This window comes from Mya arenaria, chromosome 6, assembly GCF_026914265.1.
Source record: "Mya arenaria isolate MELC-2E11 chromosome 6, ASM2691426v1".
NCBI classification, from domain to species: Eukaryota; Metazoa; Mollusca; class Bivalvia; order Myida; family Myidae; genus Mya; species Mya arenaria.
The window spans coordinates 82,685,608-82,712,758 of NC_069127.1; the positions used below are offsets into that span (position 1 = coordinate 82,685,608).

At 40.9% G+C, this 27,151-nt stretch overlaps 5 protein-coding genes across 6 annotated transcripts; 3 read left to right on the forward strand and 2 right to left on the reverse strand.

Moving 5' to 3' along the window:
- Nucleotides 1-717: 717 nt before the first annotated feature.
- On the forward strand, nucleotides 718-7,809 carry LOC128238099 (nascent polypeptide-associated complex subunit alpha, muscle-specific form-like). Its single transcript, XM_052953672.1, has 6 exons — nucleotides 718-727; nucleotides 2,200-2,665; nucleotides 3,037-3,442; nucleotides 5,975-6,164; nucleotides 6,552-7,017; nucleotides 7,389-7,809. The coding sequence occupies exons 1-6, from the start codon at nucleotides 718-720 to the stop codon at nucleotides 7,807-7,809; spliced, it is 1,959 nt and encodes a 652-aa protein (XP_052809632.1).
- A 1,616-nt stretch (nucleotides 7,810-9,425) lies between these two features.
- On the forward strand, nucleotides 9,426-12,161 carry LOC128238100 (uncharacterized). The gene is made up of 3 exons (XM_052953674.1): nucleotides 9,426-9,435; nucleotides 10,904-11,369; nucleotides 11,654-12,161. The coding sequence occupies exons 1-3, from the start codon at nucleotides 9,426-9,428 to the stop codon at nucleotides 12,159-12,161; spliced, it is 984 nt and encodes a 327-aa protein (XP_052809634.1).
- A 1,078-nt stretch (nucleotides 12,162-13,239) lies between these two features.
- On the forward strand, nucleotides 13,240-14,998 carry LOC128239152 (uncharacterized). 2 transcript variants are annotated; one of them, XM_052955648.1, is made up of 2 exons: nucleotides 13,240-13,379; nucleotides 13,875-14,998. In XM_052955648.1, exon 2 carries the CDS (start codon nucleotides 13,917-13,919, stop codon nucleotides 14,751-14,753), a length of 837 nt encoding a protein of 278 aa, XP_052811608.1. In that variant the 5' UTR covers nucleotides 13,240-13,379; nucleotides 13,875-13,916; the 3' UTR covers nucleotides 14,754-14,998. The 2 variants fall into 2 exon arrangements, with proteins under 2 accessions (XP_052811608.1, XP_052811609.1); XM_052955649.1 differs by lacking the exon at nucleotides 13,240-13,379 and adding an exon at nucleotides 13,412-13,573.
- LOC128239151 (uncharacterized) lies at nucleotides 14,907-19,103 on the reverse strand. The gene is made up of 3 exons (XM_052955646.1): nucleotides 18,966-19,103; nucleotides 17,480-18,672; nucleotides 14,907-17,204 (listed from the first exon to the last, which is right to left on the reverse strand). The coding sequence occupies exons 2-3, from the start codon at nucleotides 18,654-18,656 to the stop codon at nucleotides 16,738-16,740; spliced, it is 1,644 nt and encodes a 547-aa protein (XP_052811606.1). The 5' UTR covers nucleotides 18,657-18,672; nucleotides 18,966-19,103; the 3' UTR covers nucleotides 14,907-16,737.
- Nucleotides 19,104-22,905: 3,802 nt separating this feature from the next.
- Nucleotides 22,906-26,659, reverse strand: LOC128238892 (uncharacterized). Its single transcript, XM_052955200.1, has 2 exons — nucleotides 25,639-26,659; nucleotides 22,906-25,381 (listed from the first exon to the last, which is right to left on the reverse strand). The coding sequence occupies exons 1-2, from the start codon at nucleotides 26,549-26,551 to the stop codon at nucleotides 23,046-23,048; spliced, it is 3,249 nt and encodes a 1,082-aa protein (XP_052811160.1). The 5' UTR covers nucleotides 26,552-26,659; the 3' UTR covers nucleotides 22,906-23,045.
- Between the last annotated feature and the right edge of the window lie 492 nt (nucleotides 26,660-27,151).

A 27,151-nucleotide genomic window follows, 5' to 3' on the forward strand; every position in this document is an offset into this window, starting at 1 on the left:
TTGCATAGAGCGATTGACAATGATAATTAAAATGTTGATGCCTGGTATACCCATGTGTCCTTGACAAGTCGAAACATTCAGTCAAGTTCGAGTGCTTAAGTTAGTTTTTAAAAAGAAGAATTTGAAAAAAATACATAAAAAGGTTGTGGAATGTAAGCATACTATTTAGTGTAAAATGTGGAGCAGATTGATTGGGCTACAAATTGAAAGGATCTTGGACAGTTACTATACTAGTTTCAAATACTTTGAAAAATGAACATTGTAGTATAAAAGATACCATGCTAAAACTAGAGGTCACATTTTTCGACACAGTCATGTCACTTGGTCATAACGTTTCTTTATATGAGAATAATGGGTCTTAAAGTTAATATTTGAATTAGAATTTTTGGGTATGATATCAAACTTTCATGGGTATATGCCTTGAAGATGCCGAGGTCCTGGTATACACCGTATATATAAACACGGCTCAGCCATACATGGTGTCTTGTAGCAATGGAAACGCCGGCGTATACAGAACCGTCTAGCAACACCTGTTAAACTCCCACGAGGTATAAAACCATATTCATCGACCTCATTTTGCGACCGGTCTTTTCTCAGACTGCACGTTAATCGTTATCGTTTGCCAAAGCCCATGCTAAAACTCGAAGCGTGCCCGTGCTGGTCAGCTTTCCGCCAGAGGAAATCGTTCGTCAATGTCTAGAACGACCCTGAAGCACGATGCCTGCTGGTAGACCATCAATATTCACACTATCGCTTAAACTTTCTATGTTAAAAGGCCCTTTGTCCGGAGTGTCATGGGACATTTCTTTCTCCCATCCCAGATAAGCAGATCAAATTATTTGGCCCTGCTGGAAATCCTTATTATGCCCATGGGCAAAGATATCAGGAACCACTCGTGCAACCATGGACACCTTGTCTCATAAAATCCAAATAAATCGTTTCTGGCTTCAAATTGTTGATCTTTTTTTTTGCGTTATTCCGGATGCCTAGATTATGTTCTCCGGATTCCACAAGGAGAGCAAACTTGATTCGGATTCCATAAGAAATAAAGCAACATTAAACAACAATAATAAACTGACTTTCATTTACAAATAAATAGTCAGTATAGCAGCAATTCGAAGAACAAATTCAAAACACTATCGGAGGAGACTTCCCGATTCCCTAGTACCACATTTATTGTTTGTGGCTCAGTGGAAGGGCATGTTACAAGAACTCTGACCCAAGGGTCAAATCTATTAACAGCCGCTAGTCACTGTTAACTATTAAAGTTAAATCGGATAAAATTTAAAAAGCAAATATATATATATATATAATAAAATTGAAATACGTATCCATCATGCTAAGTGTACAAATGTTCAATGTAAACTCGTCTAAAATTTAACGTAGGAATTCCACGAGGCCTATTACTGATATTGCTTCTTTTTCCCGGTCCTTTGGTTAAGGTAGAATTTCATGTCGCCTTGTTGGGTGACACCCTCTCCTTTATCTGGGTATGTCCCAAAACAGCCCTCAAGCGACTGCAGACTTATCCTGCCAATGTCTTTAAGCGATTGCATACTAGTCCCGCCACAGCCCTAAAGCAACTGCAGACCTCCCAGCCATATCACTTAACCATATTACAGAGTAGTCCCACGACAGCCCTTAAGCAACTGCAGACTAATCCAGTCACAGCCTTAAAGCAACTGCAGAATAGTTCCGTCACTAGTTTCGCCATTAGCCCCGCCACAACCATTACACAATCAATGCCTTGTCCACCACAGCCCTTAAGCAACTACCGACTAGTTCCGCCATTAGACCCGCCACTACTCTTAAGTAACTGCAGAATAGTCCCGCCACATCCCTTAAGCAACTGCAGACTAGTTCCGCCACTAACCCCGCCACAGCCCTTAAGCAACTGCAGACTAGTCCCGCCACTAGCCCCCCACATCCCTTAAGCAACTGCAGACTAGTTCCTCCACTTCCCCACCACAGCTCTTAAGCAACTGCATACTAATCCTGCCACTATAACCTCTAGTAGTCCCACCACTGCCCTTCTGCAACTGCAGACTAGTTCCGCCACTAGCCCTGAAACATCCCTAAAGCATCTGCATACTATAGTTCCGCCACTAACCCCGCCACAGACCTTGAACAACTGTAGACTGGTTCCGCCACTAGCCCTGCAACATCCCTAAAGCAACTCCAGACTTGTTCCGCCACTAGCCTCGCCACAGCCATTAAGCAACTGCAGACTAGTTCCGCCACTAGCCCCCGCCACTAGTCCCCGCCACAGCCCTAAAGCAACAGGTGCCTTGTCCCCTAAAGCCCTAAAGCAACTGCTGATAACTGTAGCATTGTCCTCCACAACCCTTAAGCAGTCGAAGACTAGCCCCGCCACATCCCTAAAGCAGCCAGAGACTAGTCCCGTCACAGCGGTAAAGCAACAACAGACTTGTCCTGCCACAGCCCTAAAGCAACCGCAGACTAGTTGCGCCACTAGCCCTGCCAAAGCACTAAAGCAACCACAGTCAAGCCTCGCCATTGCACTAAAGCAACCGCAGACTAGTCCCGCCACAACCCTAAAGCAGTCACAGACTTGTCTTGCCACAACTCTTAGGCAACCGCAGACTTGTCCCGCCACAGCTCTAAAGCAACCGCAGACTAGTCCTGCCACAGCCCTAAAGCAACCGTAGACTAGTCCTGCCACAGTCCTAAAGCATCCGCAGACTAGTTCTGCCACAGCCCTAAAGCAACCGCAGACTAGTCCCGACACAGCACTAAAACAACCGCAGATTTGTACCGCCAGAGCCAAAATGCAACCGCAGACTAGTCCCGCCACAACCCTAAAGCAGTCACAGACTTGTCTTGCCACAACTCTTAAGCAACCGCAGGCTTGTCCCGCCACAGCACTAAAGCAACCGCAGACTAGTCCTGCCACAGCCCTAAAGCAACCGTAGACTAGTCCTGCCACAGTCCTAAAGCATCCGCAGACTAGTTCTGCCACAGCCCTAAAGCAGCCACAGACACAGCACTAAAACAACCGCAGATTTGTACCGCCAGAGCCAAAATTCAACCGCAGAATTGTCCCGCCACAGCCCCAAAGCAACCGCAGACTAGTCCCACCACAGCTCTAAAGCAACCGCAGACTAGCCCCGCCACAGCCCTAAAGCAACCGCAGACTTGTACCGCCATAGCCCTAAAGCAGCCACAGACTAGTTCCGCCACAGCCATAAAGCAACTGCAGACTTGTCCCGCCACAGCCCTAAAGCAACCACAGACTAGTCCCGCCACAGCCCTAAAGCAACCGCAGACTAGTCCCGCCACAGCCCTAAAGCAAGTGCAGACTAGTCCCGCAACAGCCCTTAAGCAACTGCAGACTAGCCCCGCCACAACCCTAAAGCAACCGCAGACTAGCCCCGCCACAGCCCTAAAGCACCCGCAGACTTGTCCCGCCACATCCCAAAAGGCAACCGCAGACTAGTTTCGCCACAGCCCCAAAGCAACCTCAGAATATCCCCGCCAAAGCCCTACAGCAACTGCAGACTTGTTCTGCCACAGCCCTAAAGCGACCGCAGACTTGTTCTGCCACAGCCCTAAAGCGACCGCAGACTAGTCCCGCCACACCCCTAAAGCAACCGCAGACTTGTCCTGCCACAGCCCTAAAGCAACTGCAGACTCATACGGTCCATACAGACATATTGTGGGAACGTATATGTCCCCGAGTGAGTTTTAAATGCTGTGTTCCATTCCATTGAGGACTGTAAGTCGTATCTTAAGTCTACATGTAGTTAGGTCAGTGTTCGAAACAAGTCACTTGTTTCTTTTGCTTAACAGTATGTCTATACCGGGTAAAATTCAGTTTTTACAATGAGCCCGTGGTCTTGTTGTGAACGGATGTTTGACCTGTGAAGTAAATCACGGTAAAATGTAGACAACCCCGGTAAATTTCGAATTTGAAAAATGCGCAAAAACAGCGAAAGATGCATGTGTTGTAAGTGATATGATCCACCAGTAGGAGAGATTCAATGCGTTGTACACAATGGTATCAATTTTATGTAAGTTTCATTTATTCTTGCAACTATATCATCTGATGTTTACTAGTCCGTTTAAAGCAGAACTCTTGCTACAATGACCACCATTTGTTTTGTCACGCCTATTTATTGTCTGACGACAGGCATATCTTAATCAAATTGTCTGTCTTTGCGATACTTAATTTCTAACATATGCATTGCTGTCCGGCTGGCATTTATTTCGTGCCTAGCCCTATTTGAATGCTGTGTGTCTATGGAACGAACAATTTTAATCTACATAAACTCAAATATTTGAAGTTCGAATTGCGAAGGTACTTTGATCTCCAATTTGGAGGAATAAAGTTTATCTATCTATCTTCAATTAATTTGAGGAACTCTCTAATTCAGTTACTGAAAGAAGCAATTGACTTGTTGCTTGCAATTATGATAATATTATTCTTATCCTTATCCTAAGACATGCCTCAGTGATTCCATTCAGCCTATTGGTGAGCTAAATATGCTTACCAATCAAAACACCCAGTATATAATCTTGATTTTAAGTTTGAAATCTAAGTTGCTTATTGAATGCTGGCCCTGACTACTTAACCGCCGTATTTTGGAACTAGTTTCATTAACGTAGTTTCGCTTCAAAGTTAGCTTTTACTGTGCATTTGGATACATCAAAAACGGTATTTATTACTTGAATGCAGCATAACAGCGCAATTTAACAGATCATATTTTTTGAATTAGAATTTTTGGGTATGATATCAAACTTTCATGGGTATATGCCTTGAAGATGCCGAGGTCCTGGTATACACCGTATATATAAACACGGCTCAGCCATACATGGTGTCTTGTAGCAATGGAAACGCCGGCGTATACAGAACCGTCTAGCAACACCTGTTAAACTCCCACGAGGTATAAAACCATATTCATCGACCTCATTTTGCGACCGGTCTTTTCTCAGACTGCACGTTAATCGTTATCGTTTGCCAAAGCCCATGCTAAAACTCGAAGCGTGCCCGTGCTGGTCAGCTTTCCGCCAGAGGAAATCGTTCGTCAATGTCTAGAACGACCCTGAAGCACGATGCCTGCTGGTAGACCATCAATATTCACACTATCGCTTAAACTTTCTATGTTAAAAGGCCCTTTGTCCGGAGTGTCATGGGACATTTCTTTCTCCCATCCCAGATAAGCAGATCAAATTATTTGGCCCTGCTGGAAATCCTTATTATGCCCATGGGCAAAGATATCAGGAACCACTCGTGCAACCATGGACACCTTGTCTCATAAAATCCAAATAAATCGTTTCTGGCTTCAAATTGTTGATCTTTTTTTTTGCGTTATTCCGGATGCCTAGATTATGTTCTCCGGATTCCACAAGGAGAGCAAACTTGATTCGGATTCCATAAGAAATAAAGCAACATTAAACAACAATAATAAACTGACTTTCATTTACAAATAAATAGTCAGTATAGCAGCAATTCGAAGAACAAATTCAAAACACTATCGGAGGAGACTTCCCGATTCCCTAGTACCACATTTATTGTTTGTGGCTCAGTGGAAGGGCATGTTACAAGAACTCTGACCCAAGGGTCAAATCTATTAACAGCCGCTAGTCACTGTTAACTATTAAAGTTAAATCGGATAAAATTTAAAAAGCAAATATATATATATAATAAAATTGAAATACGTATCCATCATGCTAAGTGTACAAATGTTCAATGTAAACTCGTCTAAAATTTAACGTAGGAATTCCACGAGGCCTATTACTGATATTGCTTCTTTTTCCCGGTCCTTTGGTTAAGGTAGAATTTCATGTCGCCTTGTTGGGTGACACCCTCTCCTTTATCTGGGTATGTCCCAAAACAGCCCTCAAGCGACTGCAGACTTATCCTGCCAATGTCTTTAAGCGATTGCATACTAGTCCCGCCACAGCCCTAAAGCAACTGCAGACCTCCCAGCCATATCACTTAACCATATTACAGAGTAGTCCCACGACAGCCCTTAAGCAACTGCAGACTAATCCAGTCACAGCCTTAAAGCAACTGCAGAATAGTTCCGTCACTAGTTTCGCCATTAGCCCCGCCACAACCATTACACAATCAATGCCTTGTCCACCACAGCCCTTAAGCAACTACCGACTAGTTCCGCCATTAGACCCGCCACTACTCTTAAGTAACTGCAGAATAGTCCCGCCACATCCCTTAAGCAACTGCAGACTAGTTCCGCCACTAACCCCGCCACAGCCCTTAAGCAACTGCAGACTAGTCCCGCCACTAGCCCCCCACATCCCTTAAGCAACTGCAGACTAGTTCCTCCACTTCCCCACCACAGCTCTTAAGCAACTGCATACTAATCCTGCCACTATAACCTCTAGTAGTCCCACCACTGCCCTTCTGCAACTGCAGACTAGTTCCGCCACTAGCCCTGAAACATCCCTAAAGCATCTGCATACTATAGTTCCGCCACTAACCCCGCCACAGACCTTGAACAACTGTAGACTGGTTCCGCCACTAGCCCTGCAACATCCCTAAAGCAACTCCAGACTTGTTCCGCCACTAGCCTCGCCACAGCCATTAAGCAACTGCAGACTAGTTCCGCCACTAGCCCCCGCCACTAGTCCCCGCCACAGCCCTAAAGCAACAGGTGCCTTGTCCCCTAAAGCCCTAAAGCAACTGCTGATAACTGTAGCATTGTCCTCCACAACCCTTAAGCAGTCGAAGACTAGCCCCGCCACATCCCTAAAGCAGCCAGAGACTAGTCCCGTCACAGCGGTAAAGCAACAACAGACTTGTCCTGCCACAGCCCTAAAGCAACCGCAGACTAGTTGCGCCACTAGCCCTGCCAAAGCACTAAAGCAACCACAGTCAAGCCTCGCCATTGCACTAAAGCAACCGCAGACTAGTCCCGCCACAACCCTAAAGCAGTCACAGACTTGTCTTGCCACAACTCTTAGGCAACCGCAGACTTGTCCCGCCACAGCTCTAAAGCAACCGCAGACTAGTCCTGCCACAGCCCTAAAGCAACCGTAGACTAGTCCTGCCACAGTCCTAAAGCATCCGCAGACTAGTTCTGCCACAGCCCTAAAGCAACCGCAGACTAGTCCCGACACAGCACTAAAACAACCGCAGATTTGTACCGCCAGAGCCAAAATGCAACCGCAGACTAGTCCCGCCACAACCCTAAAGCAGTCACAGACTTGTCTTGCCACAACTCTTAAGCAACCGCAGGCTTGTCCCGCCACAGCACTAAAGCAACCGCAGACTAGTCCTGCCACAGCCCTAAAGCAACCGTAGACTAGTCCTGCCACAGTCCTAAAGCATCCGCAGACTAGTTCTGCCACAGCCCTAAAGCAGCCACAGACACAGCACTAAAACAACCGCAGATTTGTACCGCCAGAGCCAAAATTCAACCGCAGAATTGTCCCGCCACAGCCCCAAAGCAACCGCAGACTAGTCCCACCACAGCTCTAAAGCAACCGCAGACTAGCCCCGCCACAGCCCTAAAGCAACCGCAGACTTGTACCGCCATAGCCCTAAAGCAGCCACAGACTAGTTCCGCCACAGCCATAAAGCAACTGCAGACTTGTCCCGCCACAGCCCTAAAGCAACCACAGACTAGTCCCGCCACAGCCCTAAAGCAACCGCAGACTAGTCCCGCCACAGCCCTAAAGCAAGTGCAGACTAGTCCCGCAACAGCCCTTAAGCAACTGCAGACTAGCCCCGCCACAACCCTAAAGCAACCGCAGACTAGCCCCGCCACAGCCCTAAAGCACCCGCAGACTTGTCCCGCCACATCCCAAAAGGCAACCGCAGACTAGTTTCGCCACAGCCCCAAAGCAACCTCAGAATATCCCCGCCAAAGCCCTACAGCAACTGCAGACTTGTTCTGCCACAGCCCTAAAGCGACCGCAGACTTGTTCTGCCACAGCCCTAAAGCGACCGCAGACTAGTCCCGCCACACCCCTAAAGCAACCGCAGACTTGTCCTGCCACAGCCCTAAAGCAACTGCAGACTCATACGGTCCATACAGACATATTGTGGGAACGTATATGTCCCCGAGTGAGTTTTAAATGCTGTGTTCCATTCCATTGAGGACTGTAAGTCGTATCTTAAGTCTACATGTAGTTAGGTCAGTGTTCGAAACAAGTCACTTGTTTCTTTTGCTTAACAGTATGTCTATACCGGGTAAAATTCAGTTTTTACAATGAGCCCGTGGTCTTGTTGTGAACGGATGTTTGACCTGTGAAGTAAATCACGGTAAAATGTAGACAACCCCGGTAAATTTCGAATTTGAAAAATGCGCAAAAACAGCGAAAGATGCATGTGTTGTAAGTGATATGATCCACCAGTAGGAGAGATTCAATGCGTTGTACACAATGGTATCAATTTTATGTAAGTTTCATTTATTCTTGCAACTATATCATCTGATGTTTACTAGTCCGTTTAAAGCAGAACTCTTGCTACAATGACCACCATTTGTTTTGTCACGCCTATTTATTGTCTGACGACAGGCATATCTTAATCAAATTGTCTGTCTTTGCGATACTTAATTTCTAACATATGCATTGCTGTCCGGCTGGCATTTATTTCGTGCCTAGCCCTATTTGAATGCTGTGTGTCTATGGAACGAACAATTTTAATCTACATAAACTCAAATATTTGAAGTTCGAATTGCGAAGGTACTTTGATCTCCAATTTGGAGGAATAAAGTTTATCTATCTATCTTCAATTAATTTGAGGAACTCTCTAATTCAGTTACTGAAAGAAGCAATTGACTTGTTGCTTGCAATTATGATAATATTATTCTTATCCTTATCCTAAGACATGCCTCAGTGATTCCATTCAGCCTATTGGTGAGCTAAATATGCTTACCAATCAAAACACCCAGTATATAATCTTGATTTTAAGTTTGAAATCTAAGTTGCTTATTGAATGCTGGCCCTGACTACTTAACCGCCGTATTTTGGAACTAGTTTCATTAACGTAGTTTCGCTTCAAAGTTAGCTTTTACTGTGCATTTGGATACATCAAAAACGGTATTTATTACTTGAATGCAGCATAACAGCGCAATTTAACAGATCATATTTTTTGAATTAGAATTTTTGGGTATGATATCAAACTTTCATGGGTATATGCCTTGAAGATGCCGAGGTCCTGGTATACACCGTATATATAAACACGGCTCAGCCATACATGGTGTCTTGTAGCAATGGAAACGCCGGCGTATACAGAACCGTCTAGCAACACCTGTTAAACTCCCACGAGGTATAAAACCATATTCATCGACCTCATTTTGCGACCGGTCTTTTCTCAGACTGCACGTTAATCGTTATCGTTTGCCAAAGCCCATGCTAAAACTCGAAGCGTGCCCGTGCTGGTCAGCTTTCCGCCAGAGGAAATCGTTCGTCAATGTCTAGAACGACCCTGAAGCACGATGCCTGCTGGTAGACCATCAATATTCACACTATCGCTTAAACTTTCTATGTTAAAAGGCCCTTTGTCCGGAGTGTCATGGGACATTTCTTTCTCCCATCCCAGATAAGCAGATCAAATTATTTGGCCCTGCTGGAAATCCTTATTATGCCCATGGGCAAAGATATCAGGAACCACTCGTGCAACCATGGACACCTTGTCTCATAAAATCCAAATAAATCGTTTCTGGCTTCAAATTGTTGATCTTTTTTTTTGCGTTATTCCGGATGCCTAGATTATGTTCTCCGGATTCCACAAGGAGAGCAAACTTGATTCGGATTCCATAAGAAATAAAGCAACATTAAACAACAATAATAAACTGACTTTCATTTACAAATAAATAGTCAGTATAGCAGCAATTCGAAGAACAAATTCAAAACACTATCGGAGGAGACTTCCCGATTCCCTAGTACCACATTTATTGTTTGTGGCTCAGTGGAAGGGCATGTTACAAGAACTCTGACCCAAGGGTCAAATCTATTAACAGCCGCTAGTCACTGTTAACTATTAAAGTTAAATCGGATAAAATTTAAAAAGCAAATATATATATATAATAAAATTGAAATACGTATCCATCATGCTAAGTGTACAAATGTTCAATGTAAACTCGTCTAAAATTTAACGTAGGAATTCCACGAGGCCTATTACTGATATTGCTTCTTTTTCCCGGTCCTTTGGTTAAGGTAGAATTTCATGTCGCCTTGTTGGGTGACACCCTCTCCTTTATCTGGGTATGTCCCAAAACAGCCCTCAAGCGACTGCAGACTTATCCTGCCAATGTCTTTAAGCGATTGCATACTAGTCCCGCCACAGCCCTAAAGCAACTGCAGACCTCCCAGCCATATCACTTAACCATATTACAGAGTAGTCCCACGACAGCCCTTAAGCAACTGCAGACTAATCCAGTCACAGCCTTAAAGCAACTGCAGAATAGTTCCGTCACTAGTTTCGCCATTAGCCCCGCCACAACCATTACACAATCAATGCCTTGTCCACCACAGCCCTTAAGCAACTACCGACTAGTTCCGCCATTAGACCCGCCACTACTCTTAAGTAACTGCAGAATAGTCCCGCCACATCCCTTAAGCAACTGCAGACTAGTTCCGCCACTAACCCCGCCACAGCCCTTAAGCAACTGCAGACTAGTCCCGCCACTAGCCCCCCACATCCCTTAAGCAACTGCAGACTAGTTCCTCCACTTCCCCACCACAGCTCTTAAGCAACTGCATACTAATCCTGCCACTATAACCTCTAGTAGTCCCACCACTGCCCTTCTGCAACTGCAGACTAGTTCCGCCACTAGCCCTGAAACATCCCTAAAGCATCTGCATACTATAGTTCCGCCACTAACCCCGCCACAGACCTTGAACAACTGTAGACTGGTTCCGCCACTAGCCCTGCAACATCCCTAAAGCAACTCCAGACTTGTTCCGCCACTAGCCTCGCCACAGCCATTAAGCAACTGCAGACTAGTTCCGCCACTAGCCCCCGCCACTAGTCCCCGCCACAGCCCTAAAGCAACAGGTGCCTTGTCCCCTAAAGCCCTAAAGCAACTGCTGATAACTGTAGCATTGTCCTCCACAACCCTTAAGCAGTCGAAGACTAGCCCCGCCACATCCCTAAAGCAGCCAGAGACTAGTCCCGTCACAGCGGTAAAGCAACAACAGACTTGTCCTGCCACAGCCCTAAAGCAACCGCAGACTAGTTGCGCCACTAGCCCTGCCAAAGCACTAAAGCAACCACAGTCAAGCCTCGCCATTGCACTAAAGCAACCGCAGACTAGTCCCGCCACAACCCTAAAGCAGTCACAGACTTGTCTTGCCACAACTCTTAGGCAACCGCAGACTTGTCCCGCCACAGCTCTAAAGCAACCGCAGACTAGTCCTGCCACAGCCCTAAAGCAACCGTAGACTAGTCCTGCCACAGTCCTAAAGCATCCGCAGACTAGTTCTGCCACAGCCCTAAAGCAACCGCAGACTAGTCCCGACACAGCACTAAAACAACCGCAGATTTGTACCGCCAGAGCCAAAATGCAACCGCAGACTAGTCCCGCCACAACCCTAAAGCAGTCACAGACTTGTCTTGCCACAACTCTTAAGCAACCGCAGGCTTGTCCCGCCACAGCACTAAAGCAACCGCAGACTAGTCCTGCCACAGCCCTAAAGCAACCGTAGACTAGTCCTGCCACAGTCCTAAAGCATCCGCAGACGAGTTCTGCCACAGCCCTAAAGCAGCCACAGACACAGCACTAAAACAACCGCAGATTTGTACCGCCAGAGCCAAAATTCACCCGCAGAATTGTCCCGCCACAGCCCCAAAGCAACCGCAGACTAGTCCCACCACAGCTCTAAAGCAACCGCAGACTAGCCCCGCCACAGCCCTAAAGCAACCGCAGACTTGTACCGCCATAGCCCTAAAGCAGCCACAGACTAGTTCCGCCACAGCCATAAAGCAACTGCAGACTTGTCCCGCCACAGCCCTAAAGCAACCACAGACTAGTCCCGCCACAGCCCTAAAGCAACCGCAGACTAGTCCCGCCACAGCCCTAAAGCAAGTGCAGACTAGTCCCGCAACAGCCCTTAAGCAACTGCAGACTAGCCCCGCCACAACCCTAAAGCAACCGCAGACTAGCCCCGCCACAGCCCTAAAGCACCCGCAGACTTGTCCCGCCACATCCCAAAAGGCAACCGCAGACTAGTTTCGCCACAGCCCCAAAGCAACCTCAGAATATCCCCGCCAAAGCCCTACAGCAACTGCAGACTTGTTCTGCCACAGCCCTAAAGCGACCGCAGACTTGTTCTGCCACAGCCCTAAAGCGACCGCAGACTAGTCCCGCCACACCCCTAAAGCAACCGCAGACTTGTCCTGCCACAGCCCTAAAGCAACTGCAGACTCATACGGTCCATACAGACATATTGTGGGAACGTATATGTCCCCGAGTGAGTTTTAAATGCTGTGTTCCATTCCATTGAGGACTGTAAGTCGTATCTTAAGTCTACATGTAGTTAGGTCAGTGTTCGAAACAAGTCACTTGTTTCTTTTGCTTAACAGTATGTCTATACCGGGTAAAATTCAGTTTTTACAATGAGCCCGTGGTCTTGTTGTGAACGGATGTTTGACCTGTGAAGTAAATCACGGTAAAATGTAGACAACCCCGGTAAATTTCGAATTTGAAAAATGCGCAAAAACAGCGAAAGATGCATGTGTTGTAAGTGATATGATCCACCAGTAGGAGAGATTCAATGCGTTGTACACAATGGTATCAATTTTATGTAAGTTTCATTTATTCTTGCAACTATATCATCTGATGTTTACTAGTCCGTTTAAAGCAGAACTCTTGCTACAATGACCACCATTTGTTTTGTCACGCCTATTTATTGTCTGACGACAGGCATATCTTAATCAAATTGTCTGTCTTTGCGATACTTAATTTCTAACATATGCATTGCTGTCCGGCTGGCATTTATTTCGTGCCTAGCCCTATTTGAATGCTGTGTGTCTATGGAACGAACAATTTTAATCTACATGAACTCAAATATTTGAAGTTCGAATTGCGAAGGTACTTTGATCTCCAATTTGGAGGAATAAAGTTTATCTATCTATCTTCAATTAATTTGAGGAACTCTCTAATTCAGTTACTGAAAGAAGCAATTGACTTGTTGCTTGCAATTATGATAATATTATTCTTATCCTTATCCTAAGACATGCCTCAGTGATTCCATTCAGCCTATTGGTGAGCTAAATATGCTTACCAATCAAAACACCCAGTATATAATCTTGATTTTAAGTTTGAAATCTAAGTTGCTTATTGAATGCTGGCCCTGACTACTTAACCGCCGTATTTTGGAACTAGTTTCATTAACGTAGTTTCGCTTCAAAGTTAGCTTTTACTGTGCATTTGGATACATCAAAAACGGTATTTATTACTTGAATGCAGCATAACAGCGCAATTTAACAGATCATATTTTTATTAAATGTCTAGGAAGTAAAAATATATATAATTTTATATTGAAAAGCCGCCAAAATCAATATTCGTGATCACATAACCTTACATTGGGCGGATTTTGAAATATTTATTGAATTTAGGTTTCACGGTTTTTGTTTTAAAAGGTAAGATAAGATTGTAGCTTTTAAGCTTTGGCTTACACGAATTCATGTTTATACAATGAATACTGTTTTTTTCCTATGCACGCAATCTGTAATGTTCTAGATATTGAGTTACATAATCACCTAAAATAGATTAGACAAATAGCTCAGTGCATTTTATTATTCATTTAGATTGTAAGTTAGATAAAACAGTTTTTCTTTCTTCTTTCTTTTACGTATTTTATTGTACATATCCTTATTAATTTTTAGCAAGGTAAATCTAATGTAACTACCATCATTCATTGCTATCTACTTTATAATACAGATTCGTTAGCTGACGTTACCCGACCGCTGTTATAAAGCCGTAATGGGACACGAAAACATAGAAAAAGGAAAGCAAATAAGTTCGGGAAACCAAAGGGGCGATCAAGCGTCCGCTGCCATTGCAGGTCAGGACACGGCAAGCCCGGGAACGAGTGAAGACGATTCACAATATGGAAATAACCCAGCAGACAAGGAACATTATCAACAGTTAAAGTCTAACATCACTACTTCGAGATTGAATTCACAGTTAATATGTGACAAGGAGTTTATATGTAACAATGTTGGACACTTAAAGAAAAGACCCCATTCAGTACCAATTTTGACGAGACTTCTCTTTGGTATACAAAACGATGCGCGGGCAATATATGTGATTTGTCAGTATATTACAGGCACATACGTCAGCGAGGAACATTACATTAAACTAGGTATTGAAAGTCATTCAAATCTGAGGCGACTGATATATCCCATTGTGGTGCTTGGTGGGAATAGAAACGAAATCATGGAACGTTTAGATCGGTACAATCTTAATATGCAACCAATCTCTGATATCAACATCAATATAAAACTGATATATGAAGAATTTGAACTTCCAATCATATTGGTAGCAACATTGGCTGATCACTTTTGGATATTACTTGGGAATGGTTTAAACATCAAAACGGAGGATAGTGTTTTCTTAGAAGGCAATTACAAGTTGAACCTAGTACGCGCACACGTGTTTGAGGACGCCATGCGTGACTGTCACGTGCACTGGTTCCCACTGACGTACGTGTACGTGTACCCGCGTAACTGCCGGATGTTGATCGGGATTCCCGTGTACCAGGGAGGATACATACACAACAAAAACGAAAAGGACAGATATATACTGCATAGGGATTAGGGTTTCAAGTTAAGGACAAAAGCTGCAAAAGAGAGACAGAGTGCTAAGGGAGAAAAGAGCACATCAAAATGGGCTGTGAAGAACTGTGAAACATTTTGATTTTGACTTACAATGTTTAATAGGAATTGTTTTAATTGAAGTAATACCAACATGTTTAGTTTGTATGTATTTATAATCATATCATAAGTCTGAATAAAAAACAACAACAAAAAACATTTGACAGTCTTGACCCATGCTAGTTTCCACGAGGGCAGAAGGGTGCCCATGCTAGTTTCCACGAGGGCAGAAGGGTACTCATGCTAGTTTTCACGAGGACAGAAGGGTACTCATGCTAGTTTCCACGAGGGCAGAAGGGTGCCCATGCTAGTTTCCACGAGGGCAGAAGGGTGCCCACGCTAGTTTCCACGAGGGCAGAAGGGTGCCAATGCTAGTTTCCACGAGGGCAGAAGGGTGCCCACTTTAGTTTCCACGACGGCAGAGGGGGGCACCTAAAACGAACGGTGTTCAGCACCCTTACATAACTCTTAACCTAAACCCCTTATTAATATATAAGTCAAAACAGTGATTAAATTTTTGATTCAACACTGAAGTGTTGTGTGTTTTGTGTGCCCGTTACGTACAAGTTCTAACATTTGGGAAAGACAAGACAGGATGTAAATGGGAATAATATTTTAATTTTTTATCATACGTTTACATGTATGTGTATTTTAGATTTGTTTAATAATCTAGTTTCATTGTTAGTTAACCTAATTTTATTAAAGTAAACTGTGGTTTCCCTCAATAATGTTTTATAATGTTTTCATAAGGGTTTGATTAGAATGTTGTAGAAATTTCGAATTATTTAATGCTTAGAAGTTTTAGAATAAACAGGATTTTTAGAGAATTCGATAGATACTTCTTGAGGATTTTTAGTATGTTTAAGTTTATTTCTTGTTTCCCTTTCCTGTTGATCTAACATGTTTTAGCGTACAAAAATGACCACCACAACTTTTAACGCTCTTTCTTTGGGTTTTAATGTCATATCTGTAGAATTATGGCACAACGAGTTCAAAAGCAAGCAGAAACCACATATTTGATCAAATAATTAAAATAATTATACTGAGTTTAGCAGGGGCGTTCCTATGCATACTACAGTACGACCGGGCGTACGCATTATTTTATAATTCATCGAAAGGGCTTGCAAGTGCTTAAATAGTCCATTTCAGGCGCCAAAATGAAGACTTAGTGCGTGTATACTGTATATACATGTTCCTGTTCAGTGATATTTTTGGGGAAATATTTTTACCGTTTGTGCCTTGCAAAAGTCGAAATTGGGAAAAATACCAAATCTGAACGAAATAGCAGATATAATGGCAAATATTCATGTTTTCACCTTTAAATGCATACCTTATGCTGTGAAAGATTTTGTTTATCTTTCAAGAAATTTACTGCTATTTTATTCATTTACATAATCTGCATTTATCAAATTGGGGTAAAAAATATCATTATTTGGGAAAAATGTACAAGGGGAAACAGCCTTTAGAAGGCAGTAGATTGCACCAAAAAACCACTGCTGTTCACTGGTTAAAGTTGTTTGTTATACGACTTCATGAATGTTTGAATACGGTTCCTTTATAAATGTATTCTTTAAAAAACAATCCTACCAGCCTGCTCTCACCCCATATAACATATGCAGACCGAAAAATAAAGAAACCCTTCACATGCTGTCACCTCATTCAGGTTTACATGCGTACAGTTTTAAATGCTTCAGGTACGCCCCTGCTTAGGTTGAACCATACATCATTAAATAAACTGCAATTGTGCTGCAAGGATGGATAGTGCCCATTTGTGTTCGCTTTATATGATTTCCTTTTCTGGAAGAATTTTTAGTTGCCTTGCATATGATATCAAACTTAAGACGATTTCAAACACCGGTTTGTAATAATGTAAGGCACATTTGTGTTATATACATACTATGACAAAACGTTTTTTTTAAGATTTCAGTCTATGGGATCTCTCGTCTTGACTTTACAACAGTGGTTTTCACAATGTCGATATAAATTCTCTTCATTGCTGGTTTACCAGCAAACCATACGTACGGAAATCCTAGAAGACACTTTAAAGCAGTTATCGTACTATGCTTTTTTTCGTACTCTCGCCAAACTGGCAGCACCCGGTATGCGCACTCAGGACCACTTTGTAAACCGAAAGTCTGAACAATTTCATTCTGAAATTTAGCGTAATAATCGGATTCAAATGCACGTGTCACAAAAACAAGAATATTTCTGTAAGTGTCGTACAATTTCTCTAGTCCTTGTAGTCCTGGTTTATTTACATCGATGCTGCTGTACAAATCAACAGACAGCGGTGGGCGGATGTTTGGATCTCTGGTTATATCCTCTAGGTGTTCCTTGTAATCGTGTGTACGTTCTGTATCGCAATCTGCATGAAGAATCACAAAGTCTTTCTTTCCTGAAAAATGAGTTGTGACTAGTTATGTCAGTTTACATAGGCCGTTAAACAGATGATATAACCGATGGAACAGCAGACATATTAAACAAGCTCGATATTTTAATCTTACATTATACAATAATATACATTTGAATTTGGTATGAATAAATCATTATACGTTGTCTTTGGAGAGTTTAACATTTTCCTCAAAGAAGTCTTTGTCTTTGAATAAGTACTTATTTAGGGTATTTTAAGACATTCAACTGTACATGGAATATAAAAACACTTCGAAATACCTTCACATGATCCCATGTCACCCGTAGACGATCTTAAATGCTGCTTATCCTGAATGCAAAGGTCAGCAGTAGCAGAGCTGATCTTTGTCAACTGCTTATCAGTGATTGCTTGTGCCTCTGATTGAAAAATCATCAACATCTCTAGAGATTCATCTGCTACAATGTTTCTAACATGGATTTGAGTTATTTCTTCTTCTGAATTTAGTTTATAAGAAGCACTGGCATCTGGTTCCAAAGAAACGGATGTAGTTGCACTGTCATCAGGTGCCAGGTCTTCTTTCGATTGAACTCCGGTAATAGTCTGCTTCTGAAGCATCAGTTTATTTTCGTGCTTTTCAGAATTGATGTTCTCTTCTCTGACCTGTTCAGGTTCTGTCTCTTCTAACAGAACATGCTCTCTGAGTTCTTGCACCTCTAATGTCCCTCCATCTAGTTCGACCGATGGGGAAAGAAGAGAACAAAATTCTGAGGAACGTGCTGAATTCGTTGCATTATGGTCACCTGTTTCCAAGGAAATGGGTGCTGCTGTGCTGCCATTAGATGTAAGGTCGCCCATTAGTTGTCCTTTCGTATTTGTGCGCGGGTGACTCATCATTGAGTTATTGTCATTTACACATGTTTTGCTTTTTACTGTTGCTTGGAGATGTCTTCCTTCTTCGAACTGAGCACCCTCTCTGAGCAATTGCACATCTACTGTATCTCTGTCCATTTCGCCTTTTGGTGACATGAGAGTAACAGCTGTTAAGGATTGTTGTGCTGAGTGCGATACATTAGGTCCAGACTCAACATTGTCTTCCCGCCTGGATTCGGAATTTTCTGATGCCGAATTAACTTTAGGTCTGTCTTTGCCATCGTTTGAGAAAATAGTTTGCCTTATACCGCCTTTCTGTACTCTCTTTGACATTCCAGGTCCAAACTGGTTTTTATTTTTCTTTGGTTTATTGATAAAAGTAGAATGTTGACTAAAAGGTACGTCTTGGAATGCCTCAAATGTCACAGGTTTTACCTCCGCTGTCGCTGAACTCTTCGATCCTTGGGCGGATGTTGGGCATTTGGTAGGCTGTTCAGAGATTGATTGATTGTCATGTTGTCCACCCGCCTGTGTTCCTCTGTACCTAATCTTTAGACTTGTGGCCTTTTCAGAGACAGTACTCGTGGCAGATTGTGTGGACTCCATTTTCAAATGTCTGTTCCTGGTATGAATGGAATAAATTTTCAAGTTAACATAACAAATATTCCTGATTTAGATAGAGGTTATTAAGTAAAGTAACCGAAAATCTGTCCAAGGTCATCACATTCTGTATTTGTATAATATGGTCTTACTTGAAATAAATACAGGAAGTGTAATTGTTCAGTACATCATACAATGATACATGTATAAACGAAAATAATTACTTTTACAGCGATATATACTGCTCAACAATGTATCGCCAGCTTTAAACTAGTTTAAACATTCTCACTAATAAACAAATATTATTAAGCCTACCTGATTTATTCTTCATTTACGAATCACTTCGGAAACTAATATTGCTCTCTATTTGATAACACATCTGAGGTCATTTCAATACCTTGTTTACATACATAACAATGTTCTTTTACACAAGTGTTTTGGTTTCCCAATTTACGAAAGACCTTCACCCGTAAAGGAATCACGTAACGCACTGTCAGGCCTTCGTGCTGGGGACTTTCTCAAAGCACACATAGGCTGTCAGATTTGACAGCTTAGTGATAACAAACATTATGCCAGGTAAAGTTTCAATATTTAATATTAACAAAAAAACTTTCATAATCTAATGAGTAAACCTGCACCAAGTTACACTGATATAGTAATCACATACTATGAAAATGCACATGTATGATAATCAATTGAGCTTAAATAAGGCTGCGTTGCACGTCTTTGTAACTACACAATTTAATGTTTATATCATACATTAAAATACCAATTTGTTTTCACATTTTTACAACACAAATAGAGGCACATAATTAGCATCTGCAAGTGTTTATGAATTTTGACATTTGTCTCACTTATTTTAGCCACTTTTTAAGTTCCCCCATAACATTATATTTCAACCGATGGAGACAGAGGAGAACCAACTTCTGAGGAATGTCATCTATTTCCAAAGAAATTGGTGATGCTGCGTTGCCATCAGATGTGATGTCGTAAGTTATTTTTATATGCTCCTACAATTTTATTTTTACATTTTCAAACCTCAGTTAGTGCACATCTTCAGGTTTTATGAAATGTCACATTTTTATAAACAATATTTTTGAGAAACGAACTTTATAAAAATCACTTGCAAAAACTTTTATAACTATTACAAAAACTAGGAATTGGCTGGCTGTAAACTGAACAAAAATGACTAGACAATATCTTTGGCACGTGACCTTTTGGAAGGCTAGCCAAACTCTTTATTACGATTTTCATTTCTCCTGTGAACAGAGTGTGTCAGTGATTCGGAAATGTATCTGTTGCTGCTAACCACACTAAGCATGCATTGGGATCTTTCGTATTCTAAATTCCCTGTCTACTGCTAAATTAGTTGGTGGTGCTGTATACAGAGGCTTGGTGTTGTAATCATGATATCCTTTAATAACTAAGTCATTTACAGTCATACCCCTATTTGTAGGTTTTCCCAAATCGGGTAAAACATATTGTGGTAATGTGCCATCTGACTGAAAAAGAGGATTAAAACGTACATAGCCTTCTGATATATCGGCAACAATTAGCTACATGACTGCCAGGGGCGTAGCTAGCACTCTTTTCACTTGGATTAATAATTTTGCCAAAAGGATCTGGGGGCATGCAACCCACCTTAATGTTGTGAAAACAATGATGCTATCCTGTAGCATTCTTGGCGTTCTGAGTTTTTTTTTGTTAGTACTGGAAAATGGACAGTTTTAGGGTAATAAATCAACAAATAATAAATAACAAATTAACACCGATTATGGTATTTCTTTTCTGTCCTTTTTTGCGAACGAACTGTATACTTACATTTTCATTGTTAACGTCCATGTCTGTAACAGCATGTATTGTAACATTGGCTGAATTGTTTGTTTGTTTTTTTGTCAGAATCATGTGGATTCAGCCGTGTACTCGCGTGCGCCTGACTGCAATATTGACCATTCCCGTGCGCCTGACTGCAATATTGACCATTCGCGTGCGCCTGACTGCAATATTGACCATAAATTGGCTACTCGGCTTGGTTTTGTAGGTTTTCATATAAGCATTGAATTAAAATTAATTTCGTTCAAATTTGCACAATAATTCATATACTTACAATAATACGGTGAATAATATATAACAATTTTCTGGTTTAAAGAATTACATGCAGGACTACATCATTTTGCAGTCTTGACAGAAGGGTTCATTCTCTTCCACTGCTGTAGACAAACATTCAAGTGAATTTACTCACCACACCTTGTCTCACTAAACTCACAAGCATTCTAGATCAAGTTCTTGGTCCTCTTTCCATGACATAGTGATACCTTACTCCATGTTTTGCCATAAGTATTAACATGCATGACTTGTCTTCTGCTTCAATTTTTTTCTTCCACTTAAATGGCCTTTTACCACGTTTAGAGTCTGAAAACCAAAGAACGACTAGCTGGACCATTTACTTTCGCTTTATTGCTTCCCATTTTGAATTCTGCTGGGCTTCTCAATAAACTCCTTGTGTGTAAGGGTTTCCCTGAATGCACTATGTCGATAAACTTTGTTTAGTTCTGGCTTCCATAACTTTAATGTTGATATTTATTTTTTTGATGTTTACAACACAGTAAAACACATCCAAAAAGGTAATATATAACGTGTTCGCTGAAGTTCTTTAGCTAAACTTTGTTAACCTTTGTGACATCGGAGCGTTTCAATAGTAAAGGTGTATCCGTCCACTGTATGTCTAATAATGTGCGTGCGAGTTTCTGATAAATATTGTCACTGCGCACTGATTTATCAATTTTTACCCTTTAAGCTAATGCATTTGACAGACGGAAATGTATTTGATACGAACCCTCGTCAAAAAGCGGTTTCTTCAGTAACCTGGTTAGTACAGTTACCTGCACGTATTTGAAAGTTTGGTACAAAAATACATAATTTTGAAAAGGATTTTCCCGAACACTTACGCGGTCAGTATTTTTATCTTAAATATTTGCTATAAGGTTACAATAGTAAATCTTTAAGATAAAAAAAAACATACTGACCCGTATGTACAATAAAAAAAAAGTTTTACTTACGAGGCCTTGATTGTGCTTGATTGATAAAATTAGTTTATTAAAACGTTACTAAACTTGACTGCAAATACAAATCATTCAACAATTTGGGAGTTTCTTGGTGACACCTTATAGATTATTGAATTAAACCGTTATTGGGGGAGATGTTACTATACTGTACTATTCTGAATGTGTAGAAAATGTACACCGATTATACTCTATTCCCAAAATAGATTTATTTGGAATCCCGGTATGATCAATCAGCATAGATAGCGGTACACAACAGCATTCTGAAGCTGAACTGTCATTGAAAAAACACGCTGTTTATGGTCATACGCCATAAGGGTTTCCGGAAAATAGGTTGTGTATGTCCGTAAAGAACAATATGCCACACGATGTACCTATGTTAAACATTTATTGTGTTCATGTACAGTCCGTCTATCCATTTGAACGTAATGTTGGTAGCTATGGTAGAAAAGGAGGGCGTGTCATCCAGGAGGGCGTGTCATCCAGAATGATTGGATCAAATTTGTACCAAGGAGAGATTTGCTACAGTGAGACTGAAAGGTTGAAACTCTCTTCCAGGTATGAATTTGTTCCGAGGATAATTGATGACTCAAGGAGAACATTTTTAAGAAGTTTCTTTGAGGAATCAACGGGTCTGTTTTTTTTTTTCTCATATCACTTTGAACAATTTATATAAATCAATCTTCAACTTCTTTTAACACGATGTTAACGAGGGGGAAATAGAAAGTGGGGTTCAATTTAACATTTAAACATGGTTCTATGCTATGTTTAAATGTTATATTCGAAATTCTGGAAACTGGACTTGTACGTCAGTTTCGATACATTGTATTATTGTTGTATATATCTTCACCCTTGTGCAATAACTCAAAAACTGCATATACGTATAGAAGCAGATATTGAGTTTTTGCACTTAGGTGACGAAATGCTAGAAAAAAAATCCAAATGCTAATCTTACTTATGTAAATAATTATTAATACTCAAGAAATACATCAATCTGTTGAGGTAAACGTTTCATGGCAAAAAAATGAAGGAAATATAAACCTTATATTGCGTAGTATTAATTCATCCACATTATCATGGAGTCAAGGGGCAATACCGATAATAAAACATACTGAAAGCATACAGCAAAAATACTTAAACAATTCATTTGAGGGGTGCATACGAAAACCATTATTATAGCATACCAGTTTAACTCCGTTTTATTCAACTCGATTACAGCATTATATATCAAGACAAAAAAGGGGGCGAAGTATATATATACTAAAATCACTTGATAACCAAATCGTTGCTTTTCCACATCGATTTTCTGTGATTGCCTCCAGACGTCTTTTACTCAAGTTAAAGACCCACTGGCGTTTTGTTCTTTGTAGTTCAGACACAAAAATGTATTAAGATTTAACAAGTGTCCTTTGTAATGCTGAAAATCTTGGTCCGGTTCAATTGCGCAGGATTTGACCACAATTTTGATTTCCTGCGGAAGCCTTTCAATGCACTCGCACATCTTTTTAAAGTTTTCAATGGAGAGTATAGAATTATATAATGAAATATGAGTTATTGATTCACTGCAAGAAATACCCGATCTTGAACAATCAACATTAGCAATAAAGGCATACTTTAAACTGGATAGTAAAGGAATCCCTTTTTCTAAAAGTTGTTCTGGTCCCGGTGTCATATCGGTTCGATCAACAACAAGATTTTCCAATGGAATATCATTTGGACGAAGCATGTTCAGTATCCGTGTAGTCGTTTCTTCTGAGACATCATATAACTCCAAAGTTTCCAACCTTTCAAGGTTCATATTTAAAAACATGTTGTCATCTCTCCCAATGCATAAGTGCCTCAGTTCTTTACACTCAGAAATATCATAATGACCCACCAATCCGTGAATCTTCAAATACAATAACGAACCTTTGGCGGTGTGTAAAATGTTTTGAATATCAGATTTAGAAAACACTCCTCTGGAGTCAGCCAGGTAGAGTGTCTTAATATTGCCCTTGTTTATCAAGATAATTTCCTTTAAATTCTGCATATCAATTGCACTAATCTTTTCGGTAAACATAAAATGTGACAGATATATTTTTGTAATATCTTCTCCATTTCTCAACGCCTCAAAATATCCGGATAATATCAGTCGTTGCAAAATATTGATTTGCTCTGTGGTTGGACAAGGAACGTTGTAACGATAGGAGTCTCCCATATAGATCTTCAAGTGGCTCTCGTGGAGTGTTGAATCTATCCATTTCGACATTTCCTCCGTTAAGTCTTGATTTAGTCCGCAAATGAAAACTATCAGTTGTTGTATCTCAAACGGTCCTGAGTTTTCTTTTGATTGGCTTATGAAGGGTTTTACAACAGTAGCAAATAAATCTGGATTTCTGGACAAATGACATGCTGCAAGAAACTCTTGAAATGTCCTGTGCACAAAGGAAATATGCGACCTTCTTTTCAATAAAGAAAAGTCCTTTCGTTCCCTTAGAATTCCTAATTTTAGCGCATGGCGAATGTCAGTTTCGTTTAGATATTTTAATGCCATTTCCTTTTCAAAAATGACAGATATTTGTGGTGGTGTAGAAAATAACAATTCAAAGGCAGCCTTTGCAAGTGGTAACCACACATCACCAAGCAGTGTACCTCTGTCAAATTGTGCACCGTGTGACCGATTTGAATTACTTGTTTCAGTTGTTGGGACGTGGCCGTCTTGAAAACGAGCTTCAAGAACACTAAAAAGGTTCACGTATACTTCGCAAGATGAATCGCTTTCCGGTTTGCCAAAATACCAAAGGCATACTAGCTGAATGATAAAGATTGGCACCGACATATTCTCGTCGAATATTTTCCGCTTTATGTACGCACAACATTTATCAATCATACGTTCTGACACGTCCTGCGTTAAGCAAAACAGTACTCTTTCAACAAGACGACGTTTGTCTAAAACCCCAGATATTTCAAGCAATATGTCAATTTTGGAATCTTTCACTTGAATTGCGGCTAATTTCCATGGGCGACATGTGGTAAGTATTGTTGACTTCTTCCATCCTCTATCTCTCCATGGCTCTGATCTGTCATGTTTTCTACATCTGCAGTTGCTTTGTAAAATGTTTGGATGGGTCCACTCTTCAAATCCATCCAGTATAATTAAGCATTTTTCTTGTTCAAGTACGTGTTCGAGAAGCTCGTACGCTTTCTGTTGGTCTTTTTCCGGATAAAGTTCATAACAGAATTGATGCCGAATTAATTTTTCAATCGAGCATTCACTGGTTGGCTCACTAAGATCCAAGTAGAACAGAAACTTGTAATCTTTGATAATGTTTATATCTGTAAAACAGTTTTCGTCAGTCGGAAATGGTTGCGAATCGCACTTATTCAATATGTGATTATTGCTCCATTCTATTACTAACTTATTGCAAAACGTTGATTTTCCGCTTCCCGAGTCCCCTTGTAAATAAATGTTTGATGCTTGAATCCCGTTTGGAAAGAAAATTGTTTTATATTTGTCGACATGGACCTTTTCAGAATAGTCTTTGTCCTTTTGACTAACCTTTTGTCGACAAATTTCAGGACATACGTACAACGCAGTTAGCTTTTGATCGTGTTCTGGACTTATAGGAGATAAAGGCACAGAGTCAAATCTGTCCAAATAATACTCAGCAAGTCGGTTATGTAGTTTTCCTGAAATAAAGAACGGATATTACATTTCATATCAACTTTTACTTCCAGGTATGCATTGTTTTGTCTGTAACTAGATAAAGCTGAACAATTGACTGCTGTAAGTGAGCATTGTTAACCATTGTTTCATAGTTTTTTTCGTCTGAATTACAAATACGAGCATGTTCATGTATAGATAGCTGTAAAATTATCTAGATAACTTAATGCGTTTCACTCAATGAGTTTTTTTGTGTGGTTAATGTCATGCTATGTTTACGTACCCATTTCTTCATTATGTCTATCCGGATCTACATCGGATTTAGCCTGAGCTTCATCAAGTTTAGCATGATTAAAAATATTTAATATGCTAGGTCGACCAGATTTCTTTGGTTTTATCAATCCTCGTGTCTTTCGGAGGGAATTTCTGAAAGAGTCATCTCCTTGCAAATCTATTTTTGAATATATATGTTTCAATCTGGTTTCTGCTTCGTCAATCTGGTTATGAATTTCACTGATTCCGTCCGCAATGCCTTCATTAACCATCTCTAATCCGTCGGACACGACCGATTCTATTTTGATCATTTCTTTTTCCGATTTCTGACTTATGTCATATAAGGCAATTTTGTGCTGGAATTGCAACTCGCTATCACTAGCGTTGAAACTGCCAAATCGACTTGAATTTGAATGAACGTATCCTTCGCCCTGGCTTATATCATCAGCATAAGTAGCGAATGATTTACGATCTGTGATATTTGAATTTTCAAAATCTGGAGGAAAATAGATATGTTCGGCAGTAATATTAAAGTCTAAAGCACTTTCGCTTCCACTATCACTGTCACCCGCTACAAGATTTTCTGAACTGGTTTCCGTGGCTTCTTGATTAACGTGTTGTGGCTTTTGAGTCAGGTTTGTAATTAAACGTTTTCTTTTAGATATATTCGTTGCCGCAATCTCCTTTTTTATATTGGCTTCTTCTCCTTCTTGTTCCATTAATCTCCCTGCGTCTAGTAATAGAACGTCCGGGATTTTTGATTTCGAGACGCGCGGTTCTTCTGGTTTATGTAACATGTCTGATCGTGTCTTGTTTTCGTAAAAGTTAATTCTAGAGCCAACAAGGTGATTCTTGTATTTCTCTTCCATCATTGTCGAATTCTTTTCCAATTTACTTTCCTCGTTTTCCTCTTTCTCAGCCATGTTAAGGAGAAGGGTAACACTTCAGTCCGGAATTCACGATCTCAATATGTACACTAGCATAATTATATAATATTAAATATAAAGCGGAACATATTTTAGCCTCCAAAATACGACAAATTGCCTTTACACTGATTTGAGCACATATTGTCCACTTGTCAAAAGCTTAAAACACTATTCATTCAATTGGCTAAGCTTGACTAAGTTTCTTTGTATTTTAATCGATCAGAAGAAAGACGAATTTAATTTTAAATTGTCATTATTTCTATTACGTGTAGCAAAAAATGTTTGTTCCTGGGTCCCCGACAGACACTATGTTTTAACATTATCCTAAATTTAATAAAACCACCAGGGCAATTACATGTGGTGGTGGTGGTGGTGGTGGTGATGATGATGATGATGATGATGATGATGATGATGATGATGATGATGATGCGAAATGGCGATAGTTTTTAAACTGGAAATGGAATAACCAGACACAGTTTAATTTTTCTCTTGCTGTGAAATCCGAACCAAAAAATTTATTTGCTTCGTCCCTAATCATTTGGCACATTATATTCTACTGCATTTTAAGATAGATATTAGCGCATATATCATGTTTAA